Here is a 12,500-nt window from a genome sequence, read left to right on the forward strand (position 1 = left end):
AAACTAAAGTATTGGGTTTATTTGTCCCTCTAGAATTTAAAAATGAAATAAATCAAAAACAAGAAAAGGCATGGCATCAGTACGAAAACTATAGTATTGAGTTTATTTGTCCCTCTAGAATTTAAAAATGAAATGGCATGGTATCAGTTCGAAAACTAAAGTATTGGGTTTATTTGTCCCTCTAGAATTTAAAAATGAAATAAATAAAAAACAAGAAAAGGCATAGTATCAGTTCGAAAACTATAGTATTGGGTTTATTTGTCCCTCTAGAATTTAAAAATGAAATAAATCAAAGACAAGAAAAGGCATGGTATCAGTTCGAAAACTAAAGTATTGAGTTTATTTGTCCCTCTAGAATTTAAAAATGAAATAAATCAAAAACAAGAAAAGGCATGGTATCAGTTCGAAAACTAAAGTATTGAGTTTATTTGTCCCTCTAGAATTTAAAAATGAAATAAATCAAAAACAAGAAAAGGCATGGTATCAGTTCGAAAACTATAGTATTGGGTTTATTTGTCCCTCTAGAATTTAAAAATAAGATGTCAAATTAAAAACATTATAAGGCATGGGTTATAAAGATAATTTATTCATAATTTCTAATCCACAATGAGTTCGAAACGGTTAAGCTATCGTCAGATATTTTTGTGAGCAATTTTATTATCCTGTAACATTTGGGGATTAATATTTTATTTGTCCCTTTACTAGCATATATAAGCAATTTTATTTGCATAATAACTAATTCATATTTGTGAATTTATTTTGCAAACAATTGGGAGATTAATATTTCATGTCCCTTTACTAGCTTATATAAGCAATTATGCTTGCATATTACATAATTCACATTTTTGTCTTTATTTTAAAATAACATTAAGAATAGTCATTATGGACTGGAGGTCAGTGAATGGTTCTATCTTATATATTTTTATTAAGATGAATGATTAATTTGCAACAATCTCTCTCTCTCTCTCTCTCTCTCTCTCTCTCTCTCTCTCTCTCTCTCTCTCTCTCTCTCTCTCTCTCTCTCTCTCTCAATTGGTTGCCTTGTGAGAAACAAACTGCGCGAATGCAAGAGATTTCTTAGATCCCATAGGTATACCATACATTATTGCTTTTTAGTTTATTCAAATATTATGCTTTTAATAGTTGAAGTTAGCCAATGTATTTATTATTATGTAAGCCTGGTTTTAATCAGATTGTGCTGCTGGGTACACTAAATTATAATTTCTCAGGACCAATAGATGTTTTTCAAACCGTTAGTAACTTTTTTTTTTTGTTCTTAAAGGAATTTTTATAATAAATTTCACAATGATTTTATACTGATAAGACCAAAATTCGGATGAGCTGCTTTAATTTTTAAAATTTTTTTGTATTTACCCTATTTATTTATTTTAAGGCTTTTTTTCATTCGTGCACTTGTTTTTTAATATATCATCGTAGAAAAAAGTGTTGTACTTTTCCATGATCATTTGGATTTAAATCACTAATTGAGCCGTCATCCCCATGTCATGATAATTATTTATCGACATCTTCCCTATATAATAAAGAACAAATGTCTGGCTATACGTATGTATGTATATATATATATATATATATATATATATATATATATATATATATATATACATATATATACATATATATATATATATACACATATATATCTATATATATACAGTATATATATATATCTATATCTATATATATATGTATATATATATATATATATATATATATATATATATATATATATATATATATATATATATATATATATATATATATGTATGTATGTATGTATTTTCGATCACACCCTTTCTCCCCGTCCCTCAAGTTGGGAGGGAAGGGAGTAATTTTACCCTGGTAAGGGGGAGTTACGTGTGCGGGTATGTATATCTATCTAAACATTTACCCGACATTGTTGACCGGTCGTGTACACCAGTTTTTGTAAGGAATCATAAATCTCTGCTTACTGTTCGCCCAATTAACCCTTAAGCCTCGGTGCAAAAGATGAAATTCAGCGCAGCCTCTGAATATATACCGCACTATCCTCGTCCATTACCCGAGAGAAACACCCCATTGAAAATACCTCCTATAAAGTTCATATAGATCTATGAATATTGTTTTTGGAAAAAGGGGGAAGGACGGGAGAGTCTACTAAGGGATGGGCTTGCGTTTAGGGGTGATGCTTTTAGAGGGGTGAGTTTGTGGAGGGGGAGAGGGGTGTGTGTGGGGTGGATAAATAGTTATCCACAGAGATTATTGGAAAACAGCTAGTTTCCCCTCATAAGAACAGTAGTTAAATGGTGGGATTTCGGGGGGAAACGAGGCGATACGTTTATATCAATACTTATGAGTATAGATATCATAAAGATCATTCCAAAATGCTATTATCACAAGACTTTGATTTCCTTCAGGTACCCGATTTCCATATAAAAAAGGTGATATGTTTGTTAGACGGCTTTTCTGTGCTGTTTTGAATGGTTTATGTAGGATTTTTTCGATGCTTTCTCATTATTTTCTATAGTAACGACCTGGCAGTGTTTATTTCTATGTATTACTAAAATGAATATATTTTGTATGTTTGTGTAAATTTAAATTTTTATATTTTGTATTTTTTGTAGTCATAAATATTTGTTTGTGATATACTGAAATATATATATATATATATATATATATATATATATATATATATATATATATATATATATATATATATATATTAATATACTTAACAGTATTTACTGTAGTCTGGTTTGTTTAGAATTTTTATATTCAGTGAACTATCACTTATCTGCCTTGAACTTAAGCACACGTCTATACATAAAACAGTAACTATTTTTCTCATAAAACATGTATATACGTACATAGATTCACCTATAGATACATCTACTCATATACAAAGACAGGAAAACATAATATAAAAAGTAAATCAACAATAATTAACGTATAATGAATAATCAGCGTGCTCCGTGATCGATAGCTGTATATATATATATATATATATATATATATATATATATATATATATATATATATATATATATATATATATATATATGATAAATTTTGCACATTTTTACGTGTTTTTCATATTCAAATAAGCCATATATATTTTGATATATTAATGTCTGGATTCTCTTAACGACCTCGGGATCAGAGCCCCAGGCGAAATCTCCCAAAGACAAGAGCTTGGCTCCGGCCGGGAATCGAACCCTGGTCGGCAAGCTTATATAGACAGTGACTAACCCATTCGTGGACCCAGGCGAAATCTCCCAAAGACAAGAGCTTGGCTCCGGCCGGGAATCGAACCCTGGTCGGCAAGCTTATATAGACAGTGACTAACCCATTCGGCCACGAATGGGTTAGTCACTGTCTATATAAGCTTGCCGACCAGGGTTCGATTCCCGGCCGGAGCCAAGCTCTTGTCTTTGGGAGATTTCGCCTGGGGCTCTGATCCCGAGGTCGTTAAGAGAATCCAGACATTAATATATCAAAATATATATGGCTTATTTGAATATGATATCTTCCTTCGTGGCCGAATGGGTTAGTCACTGTCTATATAAGCTTGCCGACCAGGGTTCGATTCCCGGCCGGAGCCAAGCTCTTGTCTTTGTGAGATTTCGCCTGGGGCTCTGATCCCGAGGTCGTTAAGAGAATCCAGACATTAATATATCAAAATATATATGGCTTATTTGAATATATATATATATATATATATATATATATATATATATATATGTATGTATATATATATATATATATATATATATATATATATATATATATATATGTGCATATATACACATACACACACACACATACATACATATATATATATATATATATATATATATATATATATATATCTTTCCGATCACGCACAGCGGCATTACCAGACGTATTACTACGTACTACTTGGTGTCTCCTCGTCCCTCGGGTGAAGGGAGAGGAAGTAGTCATACCCGGGTGAGAGTGGTTGTAGTTGGGAAAGGTAGAGTGAAGGGGAAGGTTCAATCTGTGCATGTGTGTTTGTCGTCATTTTTGAGGGGTTTCGTACACTAGCAGAGAGAGAGAGAGAGAGAGAGAGAGAGAGAGAGAGAGAGAGAGAGAGAGAGAGAGAATTATTTAGCAGTTTAAATGTACGGTTTTTATCTCTATAAAAAAAAGAGAGAAGAATAGTTCCCATATACATATCGCAACCAGCCTGAGGGGACACGCGGCGAAAATTGCATTTGAATTTGCGATTTATAGCGCAAATGGAAATAGGCTAATCTTACAATTCTGGGAAACTTTGTATAAAAAAAAAATAACGAATAAAGAAACTGTAACACCAAAGACATGTCTTACGCGACGATATGTTTATTGACTCTTAAAAATGCTTTGGTGTCTTACGGGAAATGTTCCTTCAAAAGTTTATTTAAAATTTTACTCAAAATTATACCTAAAACTTTACTCAAATTTCTCCCAAACTTTGCTCAAAATTGTACCTAAACTATAATCAAAATTATACCTAAAACTTCACTCTAAACTATACCTAAAATTTTACTCAAAATTATATCTAAACTGTACTCAAAAATATACCTAAACTTATCTCAAAACTATACCTAAAACTTCACTCAAAATTATGCCTAAAAATTTACCCAAAATTATACTTAAACTTTTCTCAAAATCATACCTAAAACCCCACTTGAAATAATACTCAAAATAATAGCGGTTTTTAAAAGTTTTAAAAGGAATAATGAATGTAGATGAAAATTGAAAGAATCCGCCGTCCTTACAAATGATGACATTAGTTCATATAGATATGTAGAACATTAAGATTTACGTTATATTGTGGTATGCACTAAATTGCGAATTGGGTAAATTTACATTTCCCCCATAATAATGTATTTCCATTTAACTGTTTTGAACTTCAACTTTGACGGAAGCTTTTTTACTTTTCTTCAAGAGAATGGGGAAATATTTTACAATAGCCTTTATGGTATCATCATCATCATTATGTCCTCCTACGCCTATTGACGCAAAGGGCCTCAGTCAGATTTCTCCAGTCGTCTCTATATTGAGCTTTTAATTCAATATTCCATCATCTCCTTTATGGTATAGAGAAAACTAATGGCAAAATTTATATAAATATAATGTGGAATATGCTTAGGACACATTTTGTATATGGCAAAGTAATGAGAGCCTTAAGGAGATTTTGTTTTAAAAAAATGTATTCTAGAATGAAGTAAGATATAAAACGAAAAAGCGTTATATCTCTATGAAAAGGTTAATGAGAGAATTTAACAAATAGATAAAAATGATTGATGGAAGTTTATAGCATTTTATGAAGGATAAATTTAATGAAGATTAACTAAGGTTTTTAAATGAAACATTAACTATTAGTGTAATTTACAAAAACAATTGAAAGAGTGAAAATGATTGTGATTGCAGGGGATAAGGTTAAACGAAGAATGTTATCAGGGATTTTGAGAGAGCGAAACTGTATGTTCATTTAGACATCAGAAAATGCTTCAAGTGTGACCGGTGTGAATCACAGTGTTTTCTTGAATTCCAAGATATATTGCTAGAATGGTTTATTTGCATATGCAAAACATGTCTTTTTCGGGGGGGAAAGTAAAGCTATAACTATTCTAAAAAATTACAGCACCTCATTGGAAATATGAATGATCTCATAGAAAGATTACGAGATATATATTACAACAACAACAACAGGAACCGCCTTTTCTATTCCACTGTACTGTAGGGCAATGGGCTCAGACATGTCTTTATTCCTGTCTGGGGTGTGATAGATTTTCGTCTGGTCCCTCACAGCAAACCACCTTAGTATGGGTGGGCATAACTAGTATAGCTTCGCTGATCATGGCGATACGCAAACCCTTTCACCACGTTAAGGTATCCCCACTCAGAAAGGGGACACATACTAGCAAATTCGTATCGCATTATATTATGTTTGTTTTTGGAAAATAATGTGAACCTTTGAACGTATTAGTTTGTTGAAAATCATCACCTTAAAGAACAACAACTTGAGATATTTATAACACCTAAATATTAAGATTCCTATTGTGTCCCTCTCTGCGACCCTGTTTTAAATAGAAAGATACGAGTTATAAGGTTTAGGTTTCGTTTAGCGGCTGTGGGTGAAAACTGCGGGACGAGGGAATCAAAAAGGAAGGGATGGGAATGTCAATTTAGTTATACTGCTTAGCGAACGCATATCAAAATTAGCTTTTATTCTCTTTTTATTATTATCCTTTTTCTTTCAGTTATTTAAATCTTTCAGTTATTTCAATTTACCCTCCTTATCAAATGATCATCTTATAATTTTGTGAGGATCATTTTTCAGAGCATAATTATCCATAAATACAAAGTTTTTCATCATTAACTCTGTAGATTGGCTGATTTTTCCTTCTCATTTTTTTACAATCTTATTTTCAAAAACATCTCCCCTCGCTATTCCAGTACTCTTCTAAACTTTCCTCACCCCCTTCATTTTTATTCCATTCTGCCCCTCCCCCTCCCTTCCCCCTCCCCCCTTACGAGCCTTTATTTTTCTTTCTCAACTGCTGGCGGGTGTGATGCGCAGTGCAATTAAATATGCAAATTTTATTTCAATTACTGCAATAAATAATACGAAAGAGCAGTTGCCTCTCCCATCTCACCCTCGTGTGGTAACTGGGACCTATAAAAAAAATTTGGCCGTTCTCCGTGACTTAAGAGAGTACAAATGTCAAGGCATTCCCGCGGACCCACAACCCCAACTTTTGTTTATATTCTTAAGAAGTGGACACTTTTGTCTCGCACATCTCCTAATATATTTTGGTTCCGGCCTCACTTCCATTGTGGTCCAGAAATTGCTCTTCCCAGCCAATAACTACACGCGAACTTACACGGCGAAAAACGTTCATCTAAATCCCGCTCTCGCTTCTGTCTTGTTTGCATATACCAGGGAAATGCGTACATGCTGTTCTTGTAGATAACGAATCGCGTTTGTTAAGGAATACAGCTTGCGAAATATTCTTCGAGGCTTCGTTGTACGGGTTGTGGTGTCCGATGTGGTAACGTCCCTGACTGGTAATCGCCAATCAAGTCCCGCTCAAACTCGTTAGTTTCTTTGATCATTGATACCTCACCATCCGTGTAAGCTAAGGATTGGGGGTTTGGGAGAACCTATAGTTCTGTCTGCTGAGTCATCAGCAGCCATTGCCTGGCCTTCCTTGGTCCTAATTTGGGTGGAGAGGGGGCTTGGGCGCTGAGTATATGTATATATGGTCAGTCTCTAGGGCATTGTCCTGCTTGATAGAGCAATGCCACTGTCGTTTGCCTCTGCGATTCATGAGCGGCCTCTAAACCTTTAAATATCGCAGATTGGCTAGACAAGACAGACACAAAGTTATAAAAGGAAAATACATCTTTGTGTCAAAGGCTTAAATTTTTCTTTATATATAAAGGACCTCTAATCAATCTGAACAGTGGGCCTCCTCAGCTGACACCTATATATTCAAGAGATAGAATAAACTTTAAATCACGTACTCGTGGTTCCTGGCATACAAATTATCATGAGTGGATTTCTGTTTAATATCTCTTGATCATTTTGAAAAAAAAAAAAAAGTAGCTATATTAATCATTTCATTTGTCCTTCTTGAGGTTCTAGTGATGAAAGTAGTTCGTTGTTGGGGTGATGGGAAACAACTTTGATTTCAATGTCCATTTTCTTAGATTGCCATAAGAATTATAATTATAATTTTTCTTCTTTTTTTTAGTTTGTGTTCTCTTTCCAATCTCCTCTTTTCATTAAAATACTCATAAAAAGAGAAAGAGAGAGACCAATTGATATAAGTGCAATTCTACGAGATGATTTTTAATATATAAATCTTGAAAAGAAATGTTTGATGTGCTTTTGAAGGGGTTTCTCTGATACAAGAAATACTGGCAAGATTAATCCAAAACTTTAACTAGACGACAAGGGCGGAAAATACATTTCAGGTGCAACTATTCGATTCAAGCTCGCGTAAAACAAACCACTTGGAATATGAAAAGGAGATTGTGCGAGTGTGCTGTGAGGTTGCAACAGACAGGCGAGAGGAATGCAAGTAAACTTCATCAAATGGATATCGAGCTTATATACAAGGACTTGCGAGCAAGAACGTCACAAAAATTCAAACAAAATATAACATGAGCTAGCAAGCTTACACAGGTTGGTCTATTATCAGTGCAGGGAAGAGCAAGCAATAAGACAAACAAACAATACCATTACAGTGTACGAGCGTGTTTGAAACACGTGCGGTACAAAATCCTCTCAATTGGTTAGATTTAAATCAGAGGTACACACAAGGCCTCCTCTTGTCTTTAACACGTTGCTGGTTTTCTGCAATGGTACAGTTGAGCAAAAGAGTTTCTGACCCAGGGTTGCCAGGTTGGCCTTTTTCAGGCCAAAAACTTCAAATTTGGCCTTAAAAAAACTGGTTGGCCGTTAGCAATATCATAATTTTGGCCTTAAATGTTATGTTTTCGCCATTTTTTACTAATGGTTTGGCCTTTTCAAGCTACATCTGATTAAAAGTTGGCCTTTTCTCACTTAGAAAACCTGGCAACCCTGTTCTGACCACTCTCTCTGAGGAAGCGCACCCTGTCACACCCTTACTGCGCGGAAAGTAGCCAAACAAATAATTGTAGGGAGAGTGTACGTGTAAGTGAGACAGGGTGTACTTCCTCAGTGTGAGGTGTACCAAGAACTCTTGTGTCCAACTGTACGTGCTGGTATATATCTGTCTTAATCTAAACTAACTATCCATTAAAATTCTGGATTTTTCTTTCGTTTTATTGAGCTTTAATAGCAACATCATAACTTCAATAATAAGATAACAATGATACTGTCGACGATAACATGTGATCCAAGTTATCCTTTATTTCTAATAAGCCTTTTGTCTTTTATGATTTTGAGGATATGATAGCATTTCAAGTATGCAAGTGGCAAGGAAAAGTAGCCACTAAGGTTTGTTAGTATACAATACTCATTATTATTATTATTATTATTATTATTACTTGCTAAGTTACAACCCTAGTTGGAAAAGCAGGATGCTATAAGCCCAAGGGCTCCAGCAGGGAAAATAGCTCAGTTGGGAAAGGAAAAAAAGAAAATTAAATATTTTAAGAAGAGCAACAAGATTAAAATAAATATCTCCTATATAAACTATGAAAAACTTTAACAAACCAAGAGGAAGGGAAATAAGATAGAATAGTGTGCCCAAGAGTGCCCTCAAGCAAGAGAACTCTAACCATTAGGAGCAATAGGGTATGAGGCTTGCAATCTCACATTTTTTGGAAATGGTGAACAACGTAAAATAATAATAATAATAATAATAATAATAATAATAATAATAATAATAATAATAATAATAATAATAATAATAATAATAATAATAATAACTCACCTAATCTTAGTACCGGACTTGACAAATACCGCTCCCTATGACCTATTTATGCCTATATGAAGTATCAAAATTTTCTTTCTATAATAAAACTCAGAGTAGTAGTTTTACGGTGTGTACACATTTGTGAATAAATGCCACAAACTTATAATTATACAGCACAGGGAAATTGCCCGCCAGTGATAACTGCCTAATGTTTATTAATGAGAAATCCTTATTCGATTATGAATTTGAATTGTTAAAACACCCATATTCTATGGTTATGGGAAAGATTTTGTAATAAAATAATGTAAAACGTGTGGAAGGTTAATTATGTCATTCCATTTAATAAATTGTTTATATTTTTGTGATCTGGTGACGGGATTCATTTATAGTATACTTTGGATCTATTTATAGAATGTTTTAGATTTAGTTATAGGTCCTATTTGATATAATTAAGCTGTTTAATATTTAGCCCCAGGATATATACTTTATTTATGGAATATATTGGAGTAAGTTTTGAGATAAAAATTTCAATTATTTATTCGATGTATTAGATTTATGATTAATTACTGCTATTTAGTTCTTTGCTATATCTAGAGTAATATTTTGGTTCTAAAACTTTTATTTAGAAGATGGATTGTCTCAATTTAGTCATTAAATGATGCCTGAAAATATGTATATGTTTTGTTTCGAAAAGAGGGTCTACTCCAGCATATGTGCTTATCAGTAGCAGTAATGAATTGAGTTGCTAATTTCTCCCCTTCTTGCAGCTTTATACCTGAAAATAATAAACAGTTCAGGGTATAAAAATAAAGTCTCCTGAAAGTGAAAAGAATAAAGATTCTTAATTTGTTGTTTAGTATCATTCAAGATTCGAAATTGTATACTTTATTAATAATATTCTTTCTTCTTAAGTTTTAGTTTGCTTGTTGGTGTTGTCATTACGGTATCTGTATAACATTTTTTTTTTCATAATATTCTCAAGTAAAATCTATTTGCATCTATAGATGAATTTTATGTTAGGAAAGGTAGATCATCATACATCGACGTCCACTTGGACACAAGAACCCTTAGCACACCTTTCTCCTAAGAAGTATATCCTGTCACACCCTTACTTCTCGGCAAGTAACCAAATAGATAGTTTAGGGAGAGACGGCAGAGGTGTTTGACAGGGTTAAACACACAAACTCACAGCGCAGTAAGGGTGTGGCTTGGTGCATTTCCTCAGAGTGATGTGTACCAGGAAATCCTGTGTCCAACTCTACATGGATTGAGAACATCTATCTTTATTTATTTATGAGTATTTAATTTCTGGTCTGTATACAACTTCAATCTTTTCTATATCTATGTAGATATTAAAAATGGATTCCACATTTCCCGAATGAAAATCATCCAGATGATAATACGGTCAGTAAGCTCGTGACCAAAGTATGAATGCCATCAAGGCATTTGTGTTTCACGAACATATTTGTCAGAAGAAAATCGTCCGTTGTTTACCTTTAAAGGAACCTGCATGTATTTTCTTTCGTTTTTTGTCCACCGGAATACTCTTAGAGAAAAGTTGGTAGGGAGGCTCCATTTCTGTTTTTTATATATTTTTTCACTTCTGTTTTTACTCTTTGAGTTGCATTGATCGCCTCAAAACTTCCACTCACTTCTAAGCTTTGTTACTGTGCGTATTTTTCATAGTCGTTATTTCCTCATTTTTTATTTTACTGTTCAATTTTCGAATATTGTTTTTCATGTTATTTTCTCTCTGCTTCTGTTCTGAGTGGGGATACCTTAACGTGGTGAAAGTGTTTGTGTATCGCTATGATCAACAAAGCTGTATTAGTCAGCACCACATATATTAGGTTGGTTTGTTGTCAGCGATCAGACTAAGGTGTCCCATCACCAATCCGCATTAGCCAGTGTGGTGATGAAGTGTCCAAACCCCAGACATGAATAAAAACATGTCTCATGCCTTTGTCCTGCAGTTGAGTAGAACCGGATGTATTTGTTGTTGTCGTCGTATTTTCACAAGGCCAGTGTGGTGATCAAATGTCCTAACCCCACGCATGAATAAGGACGTGTTTGAGGCCTTTGTGTTACAGTGGACTAGAAACGGTTCCATTTGTTGTTGTTATTATTATTATAATTGTTGCTGTATGTTCACAAGGCCAGTGTGGAATGAAATAGCCGAACCCCACTCATGAATAAGGTCATGTCTGAGGCCTTTGTCCTGCACTGGACTAGAAATGGCTGTATTTTTTATTGTTGTTGTTGTTGTTGTATTCACGAGGTCGATTTCATCTTCCTCAGTCATTTTGTGTCCGTTTTCATAGAAGTCTCTAGTTTTGGTTCTGATCGTGAATCTCTGAAAAGATAAAAGAAATCTATGAATTATTCAAACATTAAATCCCCAAAAACAAAGGTAGTCGGAAAGTAGGTTTATCATATGAATGCCATATTTATACTTATGGAAATTAACCGTGTGAATAAATTATCTTTTATTTTCTTTATATTCACTGATCCCGTTGTTATATTGTTAAGTTCTATGTGGATACATTTTATATATATATACATATATATATATATATATATATATATATATATATATATATATATATATATATATATATATATGTATGTATGTATGTCCTAGCTTGATTTCTATATACAAAGAAATTATCGCTCCTGCTTAACCCTTCTCCAGTCAGTCTTCAGGTATAGTTGAAAACTATAGCTATGTTCATTCATATACCATCGGTTGCTGACAGTGATTTGGACCTTCTATCAAATGGCTCTTTGTCGGGGCTAGAGTTGTTGAACAGAGGATTATTATGAAGGTGAAAATTGAAAGGACAAAAATATTTACAAACTCTTAAACTGTTTAAAAATAAAAATTGTAAATGGAAACTTTGAAATTAATTTTGAAACAAGAGGGTGAGGTAATTTTTCACTGTACTTAAAGTCAAACTTCACCAGCTCCTTCCTCTAATGAATGGGATGGCCCCACTTTTAAGAGTTTCTTCATGGCTATTGCCTCTTGTCTAATTTTGAATCCAATTAGAGAGACACTGTTCCTTTTGTTAACTTGTGCGATCA

General features: G+C 33.5%; 1 protein-coding gene across 1 annotated transcript in view; it reads right to left on the reverse strand.

The window, feature by feature from the left end:
* Positions 1-12,500, reverse strand: part of LOC137620011 (homeotic protein female sterile-like) — a 45,589-nt gene that overhangs the window by 13,151 nt on the left and 19,938 nt on the right. Inside the window, exons 2-3 of the mRNA XM_068350291.1 lie at positions 12,373-12,500; positions 11,598-11,769 (exon numbers count right to left, since the gene is read on the reverse strand). The exon at positions 12,373-12,500 is cut by the window's right edge and continues 17 nt beyond it. Coding sequence (XP_068206392.1) covers positions 11,598-11,769; positions 12,373-12,500 — 300 coding nt within the window. The remainder of the gene's footprint in view (positions 1-11,597; positions 11,770-12,372) is intronic.

Source organism: Palaemon carinicauda, chromosome 26, assembly GCF_036898095.1.
Source record: "Palaemon carinicauda isolate YSFRI2023 chromosome 26, ASM3689809v2, whole genome shotgun sequence".
NCBI classification, from domain to species: domain Eukaryota; kingdom Metazoa; phylum Arthropoda; class Malacostraca; order Decapoda; family Palaemonidae; genus Palaemon; species Palaemon carinicauda.